The following is a 24,276-nucleotide window of genomic DNA, read 5'->3' as shown; positions in this document are numbered from 1 at the left end:
CCCATCCTAGAAGATGGGCTCTGTCTTGGAGATGCTGTCTAAAACTGGGCCTGGCGAGCAGCCGCTTTCTAACCTTGCCTGGCGCTGATCCCAGCTGTTCCCTGTCTTTGCACTCCCTCGCTGTCTCCTCGTCCAGCCACCCCCATTTGTACAAATTATTTGTACAAATTATTTGTACAAATTGTTTTTTAATTTTTTTTTTTTTAATTCAAGAGGCAGTCTTTGCACCAAGGTTAGGTTTGTCTATGCAGTCCCTATCTCTAAAGCAAATAGCAACCTGTGCATCCATCCGTTCCTGCTGACTGGCCAGCAGGGAAACAAGATTGGCCCTTGCTCTGCCAGGGTACTGCAGAGACACCTGTTGGGTGGGGTGGGGGGAGGTCACCTTACTTCCAGAAGTAAAAAAAAGGAGAATACTTTGGGTTGGAGACTCTGTAAAGGGATGGTGGTCAAAGGTTCAGGGCTGAAGTTTCAAGCAGCAGGATTTCCCAACTCAAGTCTGAGGTGACCAAGAGTATTCCCGCTGTCAGAGTACTTCTTGCTTCCCCGTCCTGGTTCCTACAGGTGCAGTCCCTGCAACCCACCTTGCCAGCTTTTCCTTCTTCTCTGTCAAGACAGAGGCATTGGTGGGTGGGCGAGGCCCTTGAGGTGCCCTGGCCGCAGGGTGCCATCCGTGTCTCCTCCTCGTGGCCAGGGTGAGCCACCAGCTGCGGTGCGGGGGTGTCTCTCTCCTGCCCGCACGCCTCCTCACTTCAGCAGGGAGATGTCGTCAGCAAAGTCGTCGTGCTGGTGGCGGAGGCAGCGGAGGCAGCGCCACTGGCACACCATCAGGCAGAGGGGCAGCATGAAGAGCGCACAGACGGCAGCCATGACGTAGGCTATGGTCATGAGGGTCGACTCGTCCGTCTGTGGGATGTTGTAGCCGCAGTCTTCCATGTCGGGGGTGACGAAAGGGCCCTCCACCGCTGCCGTCCTGAACTCATCATGCACTGGGGAAAGGGCATATGTGAGTCACAAAGCAGCTAGGATTACACAGCAGAACGAGCTTCCTGGGACAGGCCTTGAAACCAGCCCTGGAGGAGGCTGTGGAATCTCCCTTCCGGGTGATGCTTAGGAGCAGGACAGACAGCCACTGCTAGTGGAGGCACGGCTCTCCCTGCCAGGTCTTTGAGGGCAGCAACCTTTTCCTGTCTCCCTGTCCAGTAGGAATGATACCTAAAATCCAAAAAGCCAGCCCCACATATACTTAGTAAACTTACCTGCTCCTGCTGAAACTCAGTGGCAAGCCCCTGCTAGTCATGTTCAGCTCTGGCTTACGGCAGCTGACAGGGTCGCCGCTGGCCCAGCCTACTGCCTGTGGATCTAGAGCTTTCCGGGGTGCCGGAGCAAATGTTACTGCTCTGAGTCTCCAACAGAGGTTGCCAGTCCAGGCAGGGGTCACCACGCCAAGTGACCACAAGAAAAGCACAAGCACAGACACTAGCTTTTACACAATGTGTGGCCTCTGGCTTGAGGTACCTCCCAGACGGATAGGGGCCTGGTGCCCTCACCGCTGGACAGGGAGAACAGACTGACCCCACACCCCCATCCCTGGTGCTCTCACCATGGCAAGCACTGACAGCAAAGCCGATTCGTTTCCGGGCCCGATCAAAGACAACGTAGAAGCCCTCCATGATGACCGCTCCCATGACAGTGCCGGTGGACGACTGTGAAATGGCGAACTTGTAACAGTCGTCTTGGGAGGTGGCCACATCTTCCACGGGCCGCAGGTATTGCTGAGGATAAGCAGTCACAGGGTGAGAGTTCGTGTTTTCCTCTCTCCCACACCAGCTCTGCCTTCTTGGTGTCGATACCCTTAGGCTGCGTTTGCCTTGGCCGCCCCTGAGCTCCATGGGTCTGGTTTCCCCCCAGAGCCCTTTACCACTGGGCCCTCATCTGTTTTGTCTTCCGAGTTCCAGGAAGCCAGGCCTGCTGACTATCTCTCAGTGTACTTTGTTCTCGTCCTGGGACCCCACTGATCATGGCTAGGGACATACCTGTGGAAGGATGGTGATGCGGAAGGACTGGTTGGTGACCTCGCCCATTAGGTAGAGTGAGATGACTGGGAAAATGTTCCACGGGGTGGTGCCTGCTTGCCAGCACACCAGCTGCTCCCCTAGCCAGAATCCGTCTGGGAACTTCTCCGTCTGTGTTGGCAAGAAAGGGATAACAGAGACCACCTCGCCCCTCCCATTTTTAGATCACACTTACTGGGCCCTAGATGTGCTTTTCCGTGAAGTACCTAAACCGAGGGAAGCTAAGCCAAAACCCAGGGATTAGAGGAAGAGAGCAAGAGTGAAGGCTAAAACTGACCAGGGAGACTGTGTGCAAACAGACTGAGGCCCATGGAAGAGAACCACTTTTAAGTGATCTAAGTAGAGGGGTCTGAGGGTAGGCGTCTTGGCTCTTGTGGAGGACTGGCCCTCGTGACTTTCCGTGATACTGTTATCTTTTGTATCCCTCTCCTTACTCCCACTGACCGAGGAGGCTGCTTTGATGGATTTGACAGCAGCTTCGAACACTTTCTTGGGTAATCGAAGGTTGGTGGTGCCACTGTCGACGATGCTCTTGTCATAGTTGTACTGAGAGGGAGAAAAGAGGTTAGCATATCAAAAGCCTTTTTGCTGCCAGGCATTGGCCAAAATTGGAGGGGTGAGTCTGACTACTTGGGGTCCTTCCTGGGTTGGCACCCTGGCTTTGCCACTTCTTTGGTGGATCTCTTTGGGCAAGTTACTGAACATCTGTGCCTCAGTTTCCTCATCTGTAACATGAGGATAATAAAAGTACCTACCTCAAAGAGTTACTATAAGCATTAAATAAATTAATATATTTGAAGTGCTGAGAATTGTGCCCGGCACATAGGAAGCAGTCAGTAAACGTTAACTCGTGTTTTCTTAGGTGGGTAGACATTCTCCAAATCTTGAAAATAAAAACGTCTTGTATAATACTTTTAACTTTTCATAATACATCTGTATCTGTTCTAACTTAATGTACATTAAGAATCTAGGTCAGGAATGCCCAAATAGTTCAGCTGCTGGGTCCTGCCGTGTGTCAAGCACTGGGATAAACACTTTATTCATTTTCTCTGTTTTCACCACAGTCTTTGGAAAAGCTGTTTTTACTTCCATTTTGCAGATAAGGAAATTGAAACACAGAATAGTGACTTGCCTGAGGGCACGTAGCTAGACCAGAGCTAGAAACCAAGGCTCGGACTCTGAAGCCAGAGCCTTCCACAGCATCGTGGCACTCTGCCTCTCAGACCACTCGCCCAGGGTCACAGAGCAAGACGTGCTTCTTCCTTACCAGACGTTAACCCATGTGGGCCCTGGTCCCACGTTAAATCTCTGGTCCCTCTGTGACCTTTAAGTTCCTGGCAGTCCCATGCTCAGCCCCCAACCCTCCTGCAGGTCCTGCCCCTCTGCCTTATCCTCCCAACCTCATAACTCAGGGTCTGGCCTCATGCTCTGTTGCTCCCCCTTACCTCTCCCTGCTTCCCCCTGGGTTTTGTTACCTCCTTGCAGTCCATTTTCAGATCCTGTCCATTGATCTCCACCCGTACAATGATCACCTCATAATACCACTCCCGCCTGATGGGAGTATACCAGAGGCTGCCCGTGTATAGTGAGTGGTCGATACCCCCAATGATCTAGGGGAAAAAAAAGGCAGTACCCATGAACCGACACAGAAGGACAGCAAGTCACCCAGAGTGCCAGCAGTAGGAGCAGCCATTTCGGGGTTGAGGGGGCAGCAGGGCAAATCCCTCTGCACATCCGCTTTCTCATTTTCCTGCATCTAATCAGACCCCGTCCTAAAGCAATCGATACTTTCTTCAGTGTGTCAAGGATGTATTCAGGGGAGGAGGCTTTCCAGAATTTTTAATTACTTTTTTCAGAATCACACAACCCTTGATATAAAGTTATTTAAACCTAAACTGGCACAATAAATGTGGAGTGAATGATAACTTGCTTCTATTACAAGTTTTATTTTCTCTGCTTGTTGGAGATAGAGAACCATTCACCAGTTGTCCTAATTAATTAATAAATGGACTTTTAAACTCCTTACATCTCTGCCTTCTGATCATCAGACTGAATCGTCTTGATTTGAGAGGCCTTATTACTTCCTTTGAAGTTTTCCTAATCCTGTCTCCTCCTTTCCGAGTTTACCATAGGAGCCTCAAATCCTTTCTGGAAGGATGCAGAGAAGACAAGGGTGGAAGAAGAAAAGTGGAGGTGGGGACTATACAGAGGTTTCTCTTGATTCTTAGTAGTGGAGCCCAAGGCTGTGGTGGAGCCTCAGAGGGTGGGAAGCAAGGGGGCTCCCCTCTCCTAGGACCTACTCACCATGCTCCCTCCAACTGAGGCCAGTGCTTCCGACTGGTTGAGGGGGAAGCCAGCGCCACAGAGCTGCAGTGAGAAGAGATTGGGCACGTGGGTCTGCTTCACCAGGGAGTCAAAGAACGGCTCCAGGGAGTCATCAGGCTGTGGCAGAGAGAGACAAGGAGTGAGTCCTGGCTCAGAGGGCCCCGGTGGAAAGAGGAGCGGGGCAGGGGGCAAAAGCAAAACTTGGGTGTTCCTGGGAAAAGACCATCTTAAGGCACTGAGATTTGGTGGTGAGAGGGACAGCAAGGCACACTGGCAGTGCAAACAGAAAAGGTCTACAGGACCGTTGATTCCCATCTGCTTAACCTGTCTCAGAGTTATGGGGGCCTCCCTTATTCTAAAGATCCGAGAGTCAATAGAAAAAACAGCCTGTTCCTCTACCTGTCAGCATAGTTCAGCCCTCTGTAGGGATCAAGTTCAGACTGCCACCCTGTCCCCTGTCAAGCAGCTCTTTAAACGGATTTGTTCCCCTCCCTTCCTCAGTCCCCTCCCACCCCTCCTCTCCAACTCTGTCCCTGTGTAGCGTGCAGACACAGTGCCTTGTTCCTCTCACCCGGGCGATCTCTGCATAGGCTAGCCCCAGGATGCCTTCCCAGTTGGAGCCATTGATGAAGAACTTGTCTGATTCTGTGATGGCAGCAATGTTGGCGCGCACGGTGACGTTGGGGCCGTGGGGGATGCTCACCAGGTCGGTACCCAGCTCCCCCTCCCACTTGCCCTGGGTGTAGGGCACATACACGCCCTTCCGGAGGTCCCGGTACGTGCTGGACCTGTGCAAGGAGGCAGAGATCTGTGGGTGCATAACCACAACCAGTAGGGATCCGGCATCCTACCTACTCCCTGGTGCCTAATCTCATCCCAGGTATCTGCACGCTGCTGTCAGGCTGCTCCACAGAGCATCCGTAGATGATTCACTCAGAACAGAATGTCAGGTGACCTTGCTTAGGGCTCGCTCTCCTGTGTCCACAGCTCATATTCCTAGATCTGGAGCTCAGGCCCTGCAAGAACAAGCCTAGGCTTTGTGTATTGTGCCTGCTGCTGCAGAAGGGACAGCTAGCGAGCATCTCCCACCTCTCACCCCCTGACCTTATCTCGCTCCTAAAGAAAAGGAGCCATTGACTCTTGCTGCCTTGGGACCTGGTGGTACCATCTGGGTGGTAGAGAAAGTACCAGGCGGGGTGAGTGTGGAATCTCTTCAGCAAGTTCGTCCAAGGACAGGGTTTGCACAGGCACCTCAGCAGTGTGGGTAGGCAAGGCACAGCCCTTGGAGGAAACTTGCTCATCACTCTGAGTCCCCACTGCCTGTGTGGGATCACTCTGACCAGGGCTTGTGTGTAAGTCATGGGGCAGCAAGGGGACACAGATCTGGAATGAATGCTCCTTCACTCATCCTGACCACGCCCCCTTCCCTGACTGCTTTCTTGAGGTTGGAAAGTTAAAGGGGAGGGGCCTGAGAAGGCGGCTTTGGCATCTGCCTACAAGTCCAGGGATGGGATGTCAGTCTCCTCTCATATGTTTTCACACACAGATACACCACTTCCTGCTCTTCTGTTAAAGGGGCTCCCAGATCACCCCTCACTGCCCCTCATACCTTAAAAGGCCACTTCTACTGTCCCTCCCACCCGTTAGTCAAGTCCAGCTGCAACTCCGGGGATGCACAGGGAAGCATTTAGCTTTCAGTCCCTGATGACCAGGTCAGGCAGTGGGATTGTGGAAGGCTTGTCCTTCGCTTCCTTGCACTGTGTCAGGTGAGGACACCGCAAAGGAAGCTGTCACTGCAGTGTGCTCAGCCTCGACTTAGATGGGTGTCGGAAAACGAGAGCCACTGAGGTCTGTGGGATGGAGCCCCCACGCCCCGCAGTTAAGGCGGGGAGACAGGGGACCCCGAGATTGTACTGTGAGTTTTGGGGCTGCTCTCCCTCCTTCCCTCCCCCAGGAAGTTGCCCTGTCTCAGAACTGGAGTGTGTCCTGGCCACCCCTTAACTTACCATTCCACCCAGCTTTTCTACTCCCCCCTCCCTCCTGTCACTGGGTCACTGTCTGGGGAGCTGGTCCTTCTCCCTGCAGCTCCTCCCTCCCAGACCCTCCTTGGCCCTGGGTCTTTGGAAAAGGGCCCTCCCCCTTGCTCTCCCTGGTACTCACAGCTGCCTCTGGTAGTAGCGGTGTAGGAAAGGGTGGGGGGCAGCCCCTACTGCGAAGTTACTGCTGCCTGTGTCCACCAGGATGTTGAGCTGCCAGAGAAAAGGGAGAGGAAGATGTTAGGACAGGAGGCCTGGACCCACTCCCTCCGTTGCTCTGTCCTGCAGCCCCCGCCCGCCCCAGCCACGTGGTCTCCCTTTGGAGTGTCCAGGGTGAAGCTCCCAGATGCAGGACTGGACAGACTGGCCCCTGTTAGTGCCAGGACCACAGACACAGGGTGGCGTCCTGTGACAGCCTCCTCACAGCCTCAGAAGCCTTGTGTCTGCTTCTGTCTTCTCTGCAGGACTGGAACGTTTTCTGTGTCATCAGAGCCACGTCACTGGCGCGTGTATGTTTCCATTCCCGTTTCTGCCATCAGATGCCCTTCCTCACCCTGGGTTCTGGCCCAGCCTGTCTGCAGAGCTCGCCCTTTCCCCTCATCTCTGGTTCTAGGGGGCACGTCACCAGCAGGCAGCCTGGCTCGTCCCCCTCCCAGCTCAGAGACCAGCTGTTCTCGGAGCTGGCACTGGCCAGGGGCGCTGTGGGCACCAGGATGGAACAGGGAGACCGCATGTTTCTGACCCTGCCTGCCAGAATAGAGCTCCTCACGAAGTGCTCCCCTCTGTCTCAGAGGGGACCCAGATGTAGGAGTCCCACCGGGGAGGTACTGGGGATCCAGGAGTCCCGTGTGCGGCCCTGGTGAAAAGCCACCTCTCAGGCCCGGTGTTGGCTCAGCGAAGACAGACAGCTATCATCCTGCCGTTCCTCGCTGCGCAGCTCCGTCTTTGTCTCTTCCGCCTCATCCTTCTTCCTCCCGAGATGGCCTGACCCCTCCTCAGGTGGTCAGCCATTTTTTGATGCCTCCTCCATCCTCACAGGCAAAAAGGAAAGGCCCTGGTCCTCAGGAGCACAGTGATCTGTCAAGGGAATCCTCTCTTGGCGGCTTACTGTGCCCTTCACCTCAGCTCCTCCCCCGACCTTGGGGCCCTCCATTTCTGTATCGCTTCTCCTCAGTGCCGTGAAGTCAGCTGACCTCAGCTGTGGTGCAGGCTCTGACCTTGTCACCCTGGGCAGGTCACTGTGTTTCCCCCACCATCTGGTTCTTTGGCTTCTTCCTGCTCTCAATGGTCCTCTGGGGCCCTGCTGACTATACCTCCCCCAGCGCCCACTTGCCCAGCCCTCAGACCCCACCTCCTCCCCCTTCCCAGCCCCAGCTCCTGGCCTGGCTCCCCTTTCTTCTCATCCCCCCAGCCCAGCGCCTACCTCTCCCCTCTGTCCCTCTCCCTGGTCTCTTAGCAGCCACCAGCCCCAGATGCTGCGCTTTCAGAGAGAATCAATAAAGCGGGAGGCACAGCAGTTCAGATTTCAATCAACCAGGTTAATGATTAAAAAGGCTGCTTCACCCACCCACTCCTCAGGACGCCGTCCCCCACCTGCCAGGACTCTGGTCTCCATCCTGGGGGCTGGCCTCAGGTTTACAGGGATCCCTGTTACCACTGGACCCCAAAGAAAGAGGGTCTCCACAAGATGGTGCCTGTGGTTGGGTGGGGGGTTGGGGTGGAGTACGGGCACCTGGCTGGCCCTGAGGGAAACCAACCACCCTTGACCCTGGAATGGCAGCCTTATCTGGGGGCTTCAGGCCTCCCCACTCCAAATCTCTCTCCTGCAGGGGGAAGAGCCCTCTCTGCAGGTCCTTCCCTTCCCAGCCTGGAGGGCCCCGTCTCTCCTGGTGCCCTTCCAGTCCTAGCCTTTCTCCTCACCTCTGGAAGGTCTCCCCACTCTGCCCAGGGAGGCCAGACTCCCTCCACTCCCTCCCCCTCCCTCTAACAACCCCCCACACCAGGAATTCAGGCTCCCACTGCTCTCCCCGCCTCCCCCTCTGCACCCTCCACAAAAAAGGGGGAAACCAAAATAAACAGTTGCCATTTCCTCCCAAGCAAATGTCCTTCGGTCAGTTTGCCCTTTGCACTGTGATCCTGCTTCTGAGAGGTGAATTTGGTCCTGTCCTTCCCACATCTCTATCATGAGTCCCCTGGGCAGCCTGAAAGGGGAGGGTTTACATGCAGCCAGATCTTAGCTAACGCCCTCCCCTCTTATTTCACCAAATAGGGGCATCCAGATGGACCCCCCCCATCCCCCACGACTATCATTCCATCTGTCCTTGCTGTGCTGTGTCCTGCCTCTCAGTGGACCCTCCTCCTAGCTCTGGAGGATTCAACCCTCATGCCACCCTACCCCCACCCCCATATCTGCGATTCTTCCTATTGGCATTTATAAATGCTTGTCCCTTCATTAAAAAAAAAAATCTTTACTCTCACACCCGCCTCCAGTCACCCTCTCTCTCCTCTCCCTTCACAACCAAAGTTATCGGACAAGCTGTCTTCATTTTTCCACCTCCTACTCATTCCGCAACCCATCCTCAAACTGAGTCTTGCCTCTTTCCCTTCCTCCACTCTAGCACAGCCCTTACTACGGTTACCAAGGACTTCACATCAGCAAATACAAAAGACTGTTTTCAAATCAATCGTCATCTCACTTGCCTTCTCTAGAACAGTCAATGGTGCTGACCCCTCCCTCTGTAATAGTTATTTTTTATTTGACTGTACCAGTCTTGGTTGAGGCATATGGGAGCTAGTTCCCCAACTGGAGATGGAAGCTGGGCCCCCTGCATTGGGAGCTTGGAGTCTTAGCCACTGGACCACCAGGGAAGGCCCCTTCCCTCCTTGAAACACTCGTCCCTGTTGCATACTTTCTTCCCGCTTCTGATGGATCTTCTGTCTACTCTGCAGGCTCACGTCAAGGCCTGGGCTTTGGTCCGCTTCCTCTCCCACCCTGCTCTGTCCGCAGGACATCTCATCCATGGCAGCGGCTGCAATCACCACCTATATCCCTGTGACTCCTGAACTTAAAGCTCCAAGTTCTTACTCTTTGTTGAACTGCCTCAAAGACACCTGAACTTCGAGATGGCCAGGGCTGACCTTACCTGGTCCTGCCCATCTGTCTTTTCTCCAAAGTTTCCTCTGTTAGTCACCATCCATCTGTTCCGTAAGTGAGCAGCTTCAGAGACATCCTAACACCTTCCTCTTCACATCTCTATCCAAGGCATCAACGAGTCCTGTCCAGTTAAGCTTAAAGGCCTCTCAAAGTATTCACTTCTTGCCAACTCTTTTGCTACCCCTGGCAGAGCTCTCATCTCATCCTAGAATATCACAATAGCTTCTCAACTGGTCCTGGTACGTCTACCCTTGATCTTGCCAACTTGTTTCTGTACTGCGGCTAATGTTCTTTCCAGAGTGTAGATGTGAGCAAGTTACCCTCCCATGTCAATGGTTTTCCTTTTGCTATTATGATAAAGATTTAAAGCTTTAATGTTTCCTATAGAGCCCTTCATGGTCCAACCCTGCCTCCTTGTAGCCAGCCTAGCTTGTCCCATACTTCCCACCAGCCACACTGGCCTCATCTCAGGTCCTCCATTCAGCCATGGTCCCTCCTCGAAGACTGTTGCGTGGGTCATTCGCTCTACATGGACCATCCTCCTTTCCACTTGCAGTTCTGTCTACTCACCATCCTTCAGTCTGAGCTCAGAAGGGACTTCCTCAAGGAGAAAGACCAGGTCATATTTTCTTGTTAAGATGCTTCCATAGGACTTGCCACTGAATCTCACCTTTCCTTATATCTATTTTTTTTTTCAAGTCTCCATTGTGTCCCCAGTGCATATCACAGTGCCTAGCAATAAGTATATCTTATTTATTTATTGGCTGTGCTGGCTCTTAGTTGTGGCATGCGGGATCTAGTTCCCTGACCAGGGATCAAACCCAGGCCCCCTGCATTTGAGTGAGCCACTGAACCACCAGGGAAATTCTCATAAGTATTCCTTGAATTAATGAATGGTTAGAGGAAAAAAGGGAAAGAGATAACCTACCCTATTTTCAGGGTGAGGGAGGAATCTCTCAGTGGTCCCCAAACTGGGTGTTTTTAGATTATAGGTGTGGCTCTAGCTCAGACCTGCCTTCCTCTCACCAGGCCTACTGGTTTGACCGGCAGCCTGGAGTCCTTGAATCATCTTACATCTTCCTCGTTGCTTGGGGCCAGGTCAACTCAGAAGTCTCTGTAGCTCTGGCCTTGAGATGCCCAGAGGGCCGCAGCTTGGGGTCAGGACGAGGTCAGTGCCAATCACTTAACAAACAAGCATGCCCCTGGGGGCCTTTGAGGGCCAGTAGCTTCACAGGGAAATGCTAACAAGCCCTTCAGGGACCAATGCACCTGCCCATTCTGCTCTACTGGCAAGGCTCCCCTAGAGGGGTTTGCAGCAGTGATCTTGGATGATGAGACAGGCATGGAGCTGGTGAGATCAGGGTAAACTCCTTGTCCCCCAAATCCCACCTGTCTTGGCCCCTGCTCTCACTAGCAGATGGGAGTTGCTTCCATTCTTCTGGATGAAAAGAACCTTCAGGAGTCATCTGTCTACTTGCCTGGAGAGATGGGAGCTTGTTCTCATTCTGAGAGTTCTCCAGTTATTAAGAGTTATTGTTCTGGCCAAACAAACACAACTTTCCTTGGCAGCCTTCGCTAGGGTCTTACCACTTTTGCATACCTCTGGGAGGGGGCTGCAACTCTGATTCTTTCTGCTAAAGGAAAGTCTGTTTCCTTCTGTGTCGGCCTCAGAGTTTATGGGGAAGAGCCCTTATATTCTTGTATCACAAGCCTCTTGGTTGAGATGTAGGAGCCTTTCTTCCATTTCACAGAGGAGAAAGCTGAGATCGAGGGTAAGTAAGGATTTGACCCCTGTTGCACACAAGCCTTCCCAGGTGGCTCTAGTGGTAAAGAGCCCACTGCCAATGCAGGAGACAGAGGGGACGTGGGTTCGATCCCTGCAACAGGAAGTTCCCCTATAGGAGGGCATGGCAACCCACTCCGGTATTCTGTGGAGAATCGTGTCTGGAGAACCCCATGGACAGAGGAGTCTGGCGGGCTACAGTCCCTGGGGTTGCACAGTCAGACATGACTGAAGCGACTGAGCGCACACACACGAGCCACAAAGCTTGGGTCGTTTGGTTCTGCCCATCCGTGAGAGTCTGCTCTTTCATCTCCTTGACATTCCTGTCTCTCTCATTTGGAAAGGAAAGGCAGATTGTTTCACTAGTGAATCCTACCTGCTGTGTCCCTGCCCTTGTGTGATCCCCCGTAACTTTGATGCCGGACTTGGCCACATTATTTGATTTGACCAATGGGACATCAACAAAGGAGGAAAGCAGAGGTATAAGTGTGTGCGCACTGGGTGGGGAGGGCACTGGCCTCCTGGGGTGTGGCCCTGAGACTGTACCTGAGGAGGCTCTGTCTTGCCTCCTTGAGGTTGAAAGACTTCATGGAGGAGGAGGTCCAGCCGGCCCAGCTTCATCTGGCCCCCAGCTGACCCACCAGCCACGTGAGGAGCCCAGGTAAGCCCTGCTGGAGAACCACAACCAACCCACAGAATCCTGAGAGACGATGACTCTTGTTTTACTTTGTTACGCTGCATCAGATAACTGATAACAAAACTTCCTGAATTAAATCCTGAGACCCTTGACTTCGGGGGCGCCTAACCACCCACAGGTCAACTCCAAATGCCGTCCCTTTTCTCTCCCCCTCTTTCATCATCATGCTTCTCAAGTTTCACAGGAGCACAACCATCTGTCACCTGCGCACAGTCCCTTCCCTTTGCCTGAAATGTTCTCTCCCTATTTTGTCAAACTTCTGCTCAACTTCCAAGCCACCATTTAAACGTTCTTTTCCCCAGCGGTCTTGCCCTGACGCCCCAGCCCAGCCTGGAACTCTCACAGGCCCTCAAGAACACATGCTGCTCCATCTACCCCCGCATCCAACTTGAAACCATTTATCCGATGGCTGGCTGTCCCACACATGGCGAGCTCCACAAGGGCAGGGAGCACGTTTCTGAGCTCATTATCTAGTTCTTACCTAGCCCTTAGTAGGTGCTCTGTAACAAGTTTTCTTAAACTGTAATTGTAATCATAATTGCCTCATTTGGTGCAGGTTTCTGGGACTATAGATTCTTGCTATTAGTTCTCCCTAGGGTCCTTTCAGGGATGACTTCCAGTCAGATACTGTGTATGGAGATGATAACAGTGGATGCCCACCATACCCATGAAATTGACAGAGTAGCTGCCCAGGTTCTTAGAGCAATTGGAGTGACTTCAGGGCTTGCTGGTCCCAGAGGCTTCTGAGTCAGCTTCGTCTGCTTCCCTAAGTGGATATCCCCAGACCTAAGTTTGCCCAAGGCTGATAGAGGGGGGCAAGGAAGGACACAAGGAGCAAGTCAGCAGCTGGGCATGGCAGAGGGCCAGCGCAGCACACAGCTCCTGCCTCTAACTGAGTCTGGCAATTCCGTCCCATCCAGGCGCCTCCCACCTTGACCAAGTCAGCTGACCGGATAGAAATGGACTCCTGTCCCAGACATCCTCTTCTTCCACTTTGCTCTCCAGGCTGAAGCTGGCAATCGATACCTGGGAGCAAGCGGACTCCTTGGTCTTGTTTTTTGAAGGAATCGCAAGGAGGCCGGGTCACCCCAAACCCTAAGGGTACACTTCCCACTTTAGACAGGCTGTTCCGTTTCCCCCAGGCTCAAACCCAGCTCAACTAATATTTATCAGCGCTACCTATTCAAATGCGATGATAAATGTAAACGGTCAAAAAACATATATGCCTACTATTCTGAAACAACAGATATAAGACAATGGTTTTCAAATTTTTTTTTTTAAGCAACAGAAGCTTTTTCCAATCTCATGCAGTATTCCAGTCTATCAAAGAGAAAAAAGCAGAAATGCTGTGGTTGGAAGAGAGATTTTACTTCCTGTAACTCCATCCCCTCCTTGCCTCAAAGTGTCTTTTTAGCACCTTCAGTCTCCACGAAACTGACTTAGGAAATCCTACTCTGAGGGTATCACAGCCACTGCTGCCTGCTTATTGTCAGATGGTGTGTTCTTTCTGTTGTCTAACCTCATCCCATCCGCAGCTTACAGGGGCTATAATCATCTCGGAGTTTATCAGGTGAAAATGAAGCTGATCTCTGGCATATACCTGCTTTCCCCCATGGTGCCCAGTTATGTTCCCTACATAGGTCTGTTTGCTCGAGCCATAAGGAGACACCAGGGTTCAGGCCTTGGGCTATCTGGTGAAAATTCCACAGGTGCTGGAGTCGAACAATTGGTAGTGTTCCCCAATCCCGAGAGGCCGACCAAGAAGTCCAGCCTGTACTTGATGGGGTAACAGTGGTCAGCAGGCAGGGTAGCCACTGGGCCCCTCCTGCCAGGAGAAGTCCAGGGAACTCTAGGACCAGGAAAGTGGTCTGTTTCCAGAACTCCCCACTGTCCAGGCCCCCAAGCCAGGTGGCTCCCAGCAGACAGAGAAGTTAGATGTCAGGGAGGAAGCTTTCCTGAGGGATGTTTCTCTTCCTGGATTTTTAACCACAGTTTTCTGCTTAGCTCTTTACCAGAGATACCCAAGAAGGGCTCCTGACTGCCTACCTTAGTAAGAGGACACAGTCTTTCTCAATGCCTCCCACTCCCAGCTCTGAACTCTTTCCTTCCAGACCTGGGGAGGTGAAGGAGGAGACAGGTGTGAAAGGACAGCCTGAGAATCCTAGCAGAGGCTTATGTACAGTTGAAGCCCGAACCCCAATCTGGAGGTCGCTTCCCAGTGCTGAGGCCAACACTGTCTGGGGTTGTTGGGTTTCAGGGTTGTCTAACTTAGAGGGTGGTTCTTTGAGTTCAAAAGTTTTCAACCTTTTAATTAATCTTAATTAATTTAATTTTCAACCTTTTAACTCAATCTGCCAGTCAATCAACCAAACCTGGAATTCCACTATTGAAAAACAAAACTGACCTATGCTGAGAGGCCTGGGAGACTTGGAGGCAGGTGGGACGGGGGGCATGCCTGGTGAGTGGAAAGGTGGAAGGTACAGGGTCTGCCTGCTTACCTGTCTCCTAACCTCTCCCTCACCCTTGAGGTCCTGTTACAGAATCCCACAAATCACAGTTTGAAAATCATTCTAGGGAGGGGTCAGGAAAATCACTTCGTGTCTTCATGTTTTTTTTTTTTTTTTTTAAATATTTATTTGTCTGCCCTTGGTCTTAGTTGCAGCATGTGGGACCTAGTTCCTTCACCAGGGATCGAACCCTGGCCCCCTGCATTGGGAGCATGGAGTCTTAGCCACTGGACCACCAGGGAAGTCCCTTCATGAGTTTTGAGATCCTGAATCTTAATAATTTTCTTTCTTTTTAAAAATATTCATTTACTTGGCCATGCTGGTCTTTGCAGTACTCAGGATCTTCAGTCTTCATTGCAGCATGTGGGACCTAGTTCCCTGACCAGTGACCAAACATGGGCCCCCTGCATTGGGAGCACAGAGTCTTAGTCACTGGACCATTAGGGAAGTCCCACTTGTAGTCTTCTATTTTTCTGATTACTTTTCTTTGTTCTCTTGATCTCTGTACCCAATATTCTTCCCCTAATCATTTCTCTCTTCTCTCTCCATTCTCTCAAAGAATAAGTCTGTTTGCTAATTTGACTTCCATAGCTAACCCTCTACAGGTGATCCTCAAATCTTCCTGTCCAGTCCCAACTTCTCTCCTGGTTTCCAGATCCCCGTTCTCAGCTGAGGGCTTCCCCGATGGCTCAGATAGTAAAGAATCTGCCTGCAATGCAGAAGACCTGGGTTCAATCCCTAGGTCGGAAAAAATCCCCTGGAGAAGGGAATGGCAACCCACTCCAGTATTCTTGCCTGGAGAATCCTATGGACAGAGGAGACTGGTGGGCTACAGTCCATGGGGTCACAAAGAGTCAGACACAACTGAGTGACTAACACTTTCACTTTCATTCTCAGCTGGTTGCATCCACAAGAATTGTCCACTGGCATCTCAAAGTCAACCAATATGTCCCAGACTATAGAGTGCTGGAAACAGCCAAGTATGTGGAGTTGGAATCCAAAGATCAGGATTTGAATCCAGCTCTGTTCTTCCATAACTGAATAACTTGGAGCAAAGCACTTAATCTCTTTGAGCCTCAGTTTTCTCCTCCCCAAAAGGGACATGCTAATACCTTGCCTGTGTAATGAAAGTATAATAATAAACATGGAATTTTGGTAAACTGTACTGTGCTTTAAACGTGCTCAATTGCTCAGTCATGTCTGAATCTTTTACAACTTCATGGGCTATAGTCTGCCAGGCTCCTCTGTTCATGGGATTTTCCAGGCAAGCATACTGGAGTGGGTTGCCACTTTCTCCTCAAAGGGATCTTCCTGACCCAGGGATCCAACCTGTCTCCTGCATTTCCTGCATTACAAACAGATTGTTTACCACTAAACCATCTGGGAAGCACATTGTGCTTTGAAAGCTTGTTCCTTTTGTTGTATACCCTGACACAAACACAGTCAGAGAAGTTCAAAGGAAGTGGCAAGGAACATCCAGTTGACCTGACAGGTGATGCCATCTCTCTGAAGACTTCTCCTTCACATCTTCTTTCAGACCCATGTGTCCTAACTGAGATCCTCTTCTTGGATTCTAGACCATCCAAGTCATTCTCCAGCCTGGGAATGTTTTCCTGGAACCAAAATTCACTAGACCGTCTCTCTGCTGCCTCCAGAAGGAAGCCCAACCCCCAGTCAGCCTCACAGCATCCTTATCACAACTTCCAGCTTCTTAGCATAGCTCATGGCTCTCTTTTTGAAGTTTTTCTCCCCAACCACTCTCCAAATAGCAAAGCTTTCTCATTTTTCTAGGCCATATTCAAATGCTACCTTTTCTAGCAAGCCTTTCCTAACACTGTCAGAAGTAGCCGCTGCTTTCTGTATACTTCTAAGACTCACTGTTCTTCTGTTTTTTTTTTTTTTTTGGCCGTACCTTGCAGCATGCAGAATTCCCAACCAGGGAGCAAACCCACATCCCCTGCAGTGGAAGTGTGGAGTTTTAACCACTGGACCACCAGAGAACTAACTTCTCATTGTACCAAGTGTACTTGGTCTTAGGTGATATTTAGGCGCTTACGTATCTGGGTCTTACACCAAATGATGAGTGCTCCAAGGACTAAGACCGACATATCCTTCTCTTTTGTACGTGGTAAGTGTTCAACAAATATTTGTGAAACTGAAAATTGACCACCACCAGACTTCAATCCTAACAGTTAAATTATGAGCCTGTGTTTGGATGGTGATATGCATACCTTTCCAATGAGATGACATTCTTTCATTGAAGCGAAGAGAATAAAAATGCTTTCTCGAAGAGCTCCAGCCCTGCACTTACAATGGCTCATCCACAGTTCTACTTAGAAGTCTTACACTTTATTTATTCATTTGCTGAACACTTTTTAGGTGCCTTTTCTGAGTATGATGCTATCATAGACATTAGCTAAGGAGAAATGAAATCCTGCAGAAAAATAATCAATTAAAAAGGACATTGTCCTCAAGAGCTTGGTGTTTTATGAAATTTATATGTCACAAACACAGTGACATATGCTAATGAATACAGTAAGGGAGATGAGAAAATGGAAGCGGGATCTCTAATAAACTCTCTAATAAACTCTCTTCTCCTCCAAGATACACAAATAGATAGGTAGTAAGGCTGAGTAGGGCTTTCCCAGGTAGGACTAATGGTAAAGAATCCATCTGCCAATGCAAGAGACATAAGAGACGTGGGTTTGATCCCTTGGTTGGGAAGATCCCCTGGAGGAGGGCATGACAACCCAGTCCAGTATTCTTGCCTGGAGAACCCCATGGACAGAGGAGCCTGGCGGGCTACAGTCCATAGGGCTGCAAAGAGTCGGCCATGACTGAAGTGATTTGGCACAGCACACACGCAAGGCTGAGGGGGAAGTAAAGGGTGAGACAGGGTCCAGTTTACTGACCAGCCAACTGGCTAGTTATTTTTCAGTCCCCATTTCTTCTGCTAGAATCTTAAAATGGTTAAGACCTTTTTATATAATGCAGGAATCACTGGAAAGAACAAAATAATCTATATAGAGTTTATTTTAAAACTTTTATAAACTGTAACCATAAATACAAAGATATATTCGTATATCCACACTCCTAAACCATCCCCGGCTGCCAGCTTTCTCACAAATGGTCTTGTCATTTTCTAATTCATCCCAGATGGGAATCTTGAAATCATCTTTGACACCTTCTTCCTCACCCTCACACCAGTGTTACCAAGTCTGGTCTAACTGCTTCACACCGTCCCTTGCAGCCCGGTCTCCTTCCCATTTCCCCTGCTTACAGCCTCACGCCATCCTTGTCACAGCCCTCCACACTTGGACCTTTGTGATACAGCCTCCTGCTACCTGCATCCCTCAGTCCCATTCTTTCTAAAATCCAAATGTTTCTTTCTAACAGATTGCTTCTTTTGTCATTCTGCTGCACAAATTCAATTTTCCCCTCACTTTGGCAGACCACAGTCCGGCCTGGGTTTCTCACTGTCTCCTGAACAAGCACGCATAAACCCAGACACACAGAACTCGTTCTCTCGTTCACTGTGTCCTCACTTGGTCTCGGGGGAGATGGTGGGAAGGAGTGGATGCACAAGGGAAGCCCACCGTTTGGGGGACCTTTCTTCACGGAAGCAGTCTCGCCCCTCCTATCCATCCTTCAAGGCCATGCTCACAGATGCTCACAGCACATCTCTGTGAGACCTTGCCTGATTTTCACCTCCTCCGGGACATCTATAGGGACTTCCCTGGTGGTTCAGTGGTTAGGACTCCATACTTCCACTGCAGCGGTCATGGGTTCAGTCCCTGGTTGGGGAACTAACATCCCACATGCCATATGATTTGGCCAAAGTAAATAAATAAAGTGAAGAAAAGAACCCCTCCCTCAGAAGAGTATAGATGGAAAAAAAAATTTTTTTTAAAGCAAATAACACCTACAGCATCCACTCCACTGTATTACAGATCAGTAATTTTCAAACCTGAGATTCAGCCTGAGATTCTGACCTAGGTATGGATGCATGGTGCGAAGTCGCTTCAGTCGTGTCTGATTCTTCTGTGACCCTATGGACCATAGCCCACCAGGCTTTGCCATCCATGGGACTCTCCAGGCAAGAATACTGGAGTGGGTTGCCATTTCCTCCTCCAGGGACTTAAATTTTCACTTCCACACGAAAGCTCTCTGAGGCAGAAAATACATTTCCTGTCTCTTTGTGTCCCAGTCTCCCAAACCCAGCAATTAGTTGCCTGGCACACAGAAAGTGCACCCCAAGTTTCACAGTTACTTGTTCAGGGCACTGTGCCTGTCACATTCTCATTTGGTGCTTCCAAACCCCAGGGTCAGGAAAAAGGGCATCCTTCTCCCAGACTGCTGGGGGGAGAACTGAAGTCACCCAAGAGCGCGCAGACTGGCCGGTGTTGGCCTGGGAGCTGTAAGACAACCCCCAGAGTTGCCCCATCTGCCACGGGCTCCTTGGGCTGGTGCTGAACTTTGAGCCCACTTTCCCGACTCCTGGGAAGGAGGGGGAGGGAGCTGACATTTATTGGGAAATTGCTCTCTGTCAATGTGTACACTTTATCTCAAGGGTCCAAGGAAGTATGGTTAATAGGCCCCCCATTTACACGTTCTACATGTAACATGTGGAGGCTCAGAACACTCAAGGTTTTATGCTTCCTTGCAGAACACAGAAGAGGCAGAAGTGGCCAGGCAAGTTAGAAGAAAGTGATTTCACATCTACTGGAGGTCAAGTATATGTCTAGGTGCATTGTTTTAGATGCTTTCACCGACAAAGTCTCTGTTAATCCTCACCATCACCTTGCAAAGGAGATCTCATATCACCCATTTTAAAGACACAGCAAGAGCCTCAGAGAGGTTATATAATTTTCCCAAGGCCACACAGCTGGGAAAAGGAAAGGCTGTGGGTTGTGGAGCTGGCATTCCGGGTCTGTCTGACCCCGAAGCTCTTGTTGGTCCCACAGCCTGTCCTGTGTCCATGTCACAGGATCTATGCACAATTTGCACAGCACATCAGTAGCAGAAACGGGAAGAGAAACCAGGTCCCACAGCTTCCTGCTCCCTCACAACACCTGGCCTCCTGTTGGCTCAGGCTGCTAGAGGCCTGGATTCAGACTGTGTCCTTTTACTGACTCCAGTCTGTTTATAGTGCACAGGTAAGAGGAGGGCTAAGTGGGGGAGCCCAGAGCCTTGGATCCACTGGGGGGTGGGGGGTGGGAGATAGGCCTGGGTGGCATGGACCTTGGAAGTCTTGCTTCCATCAGGTAATTGGAAAGGTGGGGGCTGTGCTTCTCCCCCAGATTTGGTGTAAGTGCTGTTGGGAAGTCCAGGAAGTGTAGCGGTTCCCTCTGCCCATAGACACACTCCCACCTTCACCGACCCTCCCAAGGACGAGCCTCCCAGACACAGATCCGGGGGAGGGGGGTGGCTCAGATTCAAGGTGACACTCACCAGCACACACTCAGCCATCCTGCTACCCGTGCCCAGGACTCCCCACTGAGGAGGCAAATGCTCACAGAGGTCAGCCACAGCAACCCCACGGAGGGCTGCTCGTGGCCAACTCCTACCCAGGCAGAGGCGCAAAGGTTGCACCCTCCATGGCCACCTAGGAGGTACCTTGGAGGACTGTCAGGAAGCACAGGGCATGGGGATCTGGCAGGCAGTGTTTTCTCCATTGCTGCCACCCCCAAGCACCTATCAGCTCATGGAAAGAGTCTCATGCTTAGAAGGGGGTTCTGGCTCCTTCGCTGTATGCAATTTATGATCTGTCCTTTCCCCAGGCTCAGTTCAGTTCCCTCTGGCCAGTGCTCAGGGAGGCATCAGGTGGGGGAGGGGCTGAAATGCAGGCTGCAAAGGGGTGGGGAGGAAGGAGGGACTGGGGAAGGCAACACTCAGCTCACAGCTTCTGGCTAGAGTGGAGGTCACAAGAAACCTCGCTTCACTGCCCTGCGGCCGCCCAGACAGAGGGAGAAAAGGGCTGATCCAACTCATGCCAGGATCCCTTGGTCAGAACCCTAGATGCTGAGATTGGGGGACCAAGACCCAGAGCAAAGGGGTGGGGAGACTCAGGCATGGTGTGGGCTGACACCTGTTCACAGCCCCTGTGGTTTGGACTCTTCACCAGATCAGGCCTCCCCCATCCACGTGTTTTTCTTGCCCTCAAATCCTTCCTGAGGGGTGTGTGTATAAGACTAGGAGTGAGGGGAGGACAGTCAAAGCCTGTGAGGGGAAGGGAAGTGGGAAGCGGGGCTTTGGGGCTGACTGCTGCCGCTATGATCCCAGAGGATATGTTTGGGAGAGGATCCCTCCAGCCCGCACCTTGCAGCCCCCGTTTTAGCAGGAACCCCCTGCATGCTACACCCCCAGCCTCTCTTCCTCGGCTCATGAGGAGGGAGGGCAGTGCTGGCCCAGCAACCTTACCGTCTGTGGGGGGCTGCCCACGGTCATCTCCACGTAGTAGCCCTGCCCGGACTTGCCCCTCAGGTTGTCCACCATCTCCACAAAGCTGCCCCTCCGGCCGGGCTCCTCAGACTCCTCGTCGGTCTCCCGGGGCAGCCGCAGCCCCAGGGGGGCACCCCCCAGCCCACTTCGCAAGGGCAGCCGGATGCCGGGCTGGGAGCCGTGGGCAGGTAGCACCCCGGAGCCCATCCACAGAAGGAGCCAGGGCAGTGCTTGGGCCATGGTGGGCCCTGGCCTTGGGGCACTCTGGGCTCACTTTGGCCCAAGTCCGTCCCTGGGGCCTGCCCCCAACTCTGGGTGCTAGAGGTGGCTTCTCAGGAGAGTGAGCAGGAAGGCATCAGGGCTCCAGAGCCTGCAGGCCCCTCGGCCAGCCCCTGGGCCAGGCGGTGGGGATCAGACAGGAGAGATCCTCAGAGACAGAAGGGGAGGAGACGGCTCCGGAGCCCGGCTACATCTGGCTGGTGGTCCAGCCTCAGCGGCGGTCCGGGAGAGGCCGTCTCGGGCCCCCCGGGGGGCTGGGCGGGGCAGGCATGGCAGATCTGAGGCTGCTTTCCTGGTCTTCCTAGTGGGGCGGCGGCAGGGGAAGGGTCAGGGGCTCCAGGCTCCTGCGGCTGCGTTTGCTGCTCAGGCCACCATAATCCCAGCTCCCAGCTCCCAGGCAGCCCGGGGAGGCGGAAAGACTTGTGGTGGTGGCTGTCAAAGCCAAAGGGTTTTCGCTTTTCCCTGGGATTGCTGGGAAGTGTAGTCCTCCCACGGCAGGCAGCCTGGCTTCCGGGGTTGGTGAGGGGTCTGGGATGCCCTCTGCCGAGCCGGAGTCCACCCTGCAGAACCCTGGCTGCGCGGGAAGGGCTGTGGAGATGGAGTGGTGGCTGACCTTTCTCATTCCGTTAGTCCTTCACTGGGCATTTCTGGAGCACCCGCTGTATGCCAGGCACTCTGCCAGGCCCTGGGGCCACAGAGAGAAATTTAAAATGCACGTGCAGCACACAGAATGATGGGACTTTAAGAAGTAGGGGTTTGGGGGTGGGAGAGTCCCTGGGAAGACTCAGAGGGAGGAAGTAATATTTAATTTGAACCTTAAAGAATGGGTGGATTTTCTAAGAGCAGAGATTTGGATAGCAAGACTACGGGGTTTAGAAGGGTGTTCTTAGCAGCCAAAGGAAAGAGCAAGGTCAAAGGGGAAATGAAGAGAGTGGTCTGCTTTCACTGGAGCCTGCAACCTGCAGGCAGGTGAGAGCCACCTGGGGCTTCTCTCAGCTGAATCTTTTTATGTCTTTGGTGCTCTACCCACCCTCACTTCCACCCTCACTGAGGTGAATCTTCAAGCCCCTACTGATTTCTGTGATATCAGTGAGCTGAAGGTTATGGCCATGCTCAGCTCTAAAGTGTTATCATTCCAAGAAGTATCTTTATGTTAACTGGTAAGAGCTTAAAACAAAAAGCTTTAGAGCTAAAATAGCTTAAAGGAGAAAAGTCATATGATTATATTAACATATTATTTATCAAATGTGAAACTATTGTCAAATTTCAGAAGTCTTGATTAAAGCCAAACAGAAGCTTCTTAAAAACAAGATAATAGAGCATGGAAAACGTAACAGTGACAGGCTAAAGTGATTCCCCCTGGTGGCTCAGACGTAACGAGTCTGCCTGCACTGTGACCAAGACCTGGGAAGACCCCCTGGAGAAGGAAATGTCAATCCACTCCAGTATTCTTGCTTGGAAAATCCCATGGATGGAGGAGCCTGCCAGGCTACAGTCCATGGGGTGACAAAGAGTTGGACATCACTGAGCACTAGACCATTCAGGTATGACCTAAATCAAATCCCTTATGATTATACAGTGGAAGTGAGAAATAGATTTAAGGGACTAGATCTGATAGACAGAGTGCCTGATGAACTATGGACGGAGGTTCATGATATTGTACAGGAGACAGGGATCAAGACCATCTCCATGAAGAAATGCAAAAAAAGCAAAATGGCTGTCTGAGGAGGCCTTACAAATAGGTGTGAAAAGAAGAGAGGTGAAAAGCAAAGGAGTAAAAGAAAGATATTCCCATCTGAATGCAGAGTTCCAAAGAATAGTAAGGAGAGATAAGAAAGCCTTCCTCAGCAATCAATGCAAAGAAATAGAGGAAAACAACAGAATGGGAAAGATTAAGGACCTCTTTAAGAAAATTAGATATACCAAGGGAACATTTCATTCAAAGATGGGCTCGATAAAGGACAGAAATGGTATGGACCTAACACAAGCAGAAGATATTAAGAAGAGGGGGCAAGAATACACAGAAGAACTGAACAAAAACAATCTTCATGACCCCGATAATCACGATGGTGTGATCACTCACCTAGAGCCAGACATCCTGGAATGTGAAGTCAAGTGGGCCTTAGAGAGCATCACTACAAACAAAGCTAGTGGAGGTGATGGAATTCCAGTGGAGCTATTTCAAATCCTGAAAGATGATGCTGTGAAAGTGCTGCACTCAATATGCCAGAAAATTTGGAAAACTCAGCAGTGGCCACAGGACTGGAAAAGGTCAGTTTTCATTCCAATCCCAAAGAAAATGCCAAAGAATGCTCGAACTACTGCACAATTGCACTCATCTAACAGGCTAGTGAAGTAATGCTCAAAATTCTCCAAGCCAGGCTTCAGCAATACGTGAACCGTGAACTTCCAGATGTTCAAGCTGGTTTTAGAAAAGGCAGAGGAACCAGAGATAAAATTGCCAACGTCTGCTCTTTCCCTGCCGCCGCGGAGCCGCGCGGAGGCGGAGGCTCGGGTGCATTCAAGATTCGGCTCCACCCGTAACCCACCGCCATGGCCGAGGAAGGCATTGCTGCTGGAGGTGTAATGGACGTTAATACTGCTCTGCAAGAGGTGCTGAAGACCGCCCTCATCCACGATGGCTTAGCACGTGGAATTCGCGAAGCTGCGAAAGCTTTAGACAAGCGCCAAGCCCATCTATGTGTGCTTGCATCCAACTGTGATGAGCCTATGTATGTCAAGTTGGTGGAGGCCCTTTGTGCTGAGCATCAAATCAACCTGATTAAGGTTGATGACAACAAGAAACTAGGGGAATGGGTAGGCCTCTGTAAAATTGACAGAGAGGGAAAACCCGGTAAAGTGGTTGGTTGCAGTTGTGTGGTGGTTAAGGACTATGGCAAAGAATCTCAGGCCAAGGATGTCATCGAGGAGTACTTCAAATGCAAGAAATGATGAAATAAAAAATTGAGTTCTTGTTTT

The 24,276-nt window shown here is 51.3% G+C and overlaps 1 protein-coding gene and 1 pseudogene across 3 annotated transcripts; one reads left to right on the top strand and one right to left on the bottom strand.

Moving 5' to 3' along the window:
• Positions 172-21,754, bottom strand: BACE1 (beta-secretase 1). 2 transcript variants are annotated; one of them, XM_013969467.2, is made up of 9 exons: positions 20,998-21,754; positions 6,561-6,649; positions 4,972-5,188; positions 4,380-4,517; positions 3,551-3,685; positions 2,520-2,621; positions 2,037-2,186; positions 1,604-1,775; positions 172-989 (listed from the first exon to the last, which is right to left on the bottom strand). In XM_013969467.2, the coding sequence occupies exons 1-9, from the start codon at positions 21,256-21,258 to the stop codon at positions 748-750; spliced, it is 1,506 nt and encodes a 501-aa protein (XP_013824921.2). In that variant the 5' UTR covers positions 21,259-21,754; the 3' UTR covers positions 172-747. The 2 variants fall into 2 exon arrangements, with proteins under 2 accessions (XP_013824921.2, XP_017915227.1); XM_018059738.1 differs by having other exon boundaries at positions 752-1,775.
• LOC108637681 lies at positions 23,770-24,276 on the top strand (annotated as a pseudogene). Its single transcript, XR_001919241.1, has one exon. The product of XR_001919241.1 is annotated as a 40S ribosomal protein S12 pseudogene (transcript).

Source organism: Capra hircus, chromosome 15 (assembly GCF_001704415.2).
Source record: "Capra hircus breed San Clemente chromosome 15, ASM170441v1, whole genome shotgun sequence".
NCBI lineage: Eukaryota > Metazoa > Chordata > Mammalia > Artiodactyla > Bovidae > Capra > Capra hircus.
The sequence above is the reverse complement of the archived record's forward strand: the minus strand, read 5'-3'. Positions and strand labels throughout refer to the sequence as shown.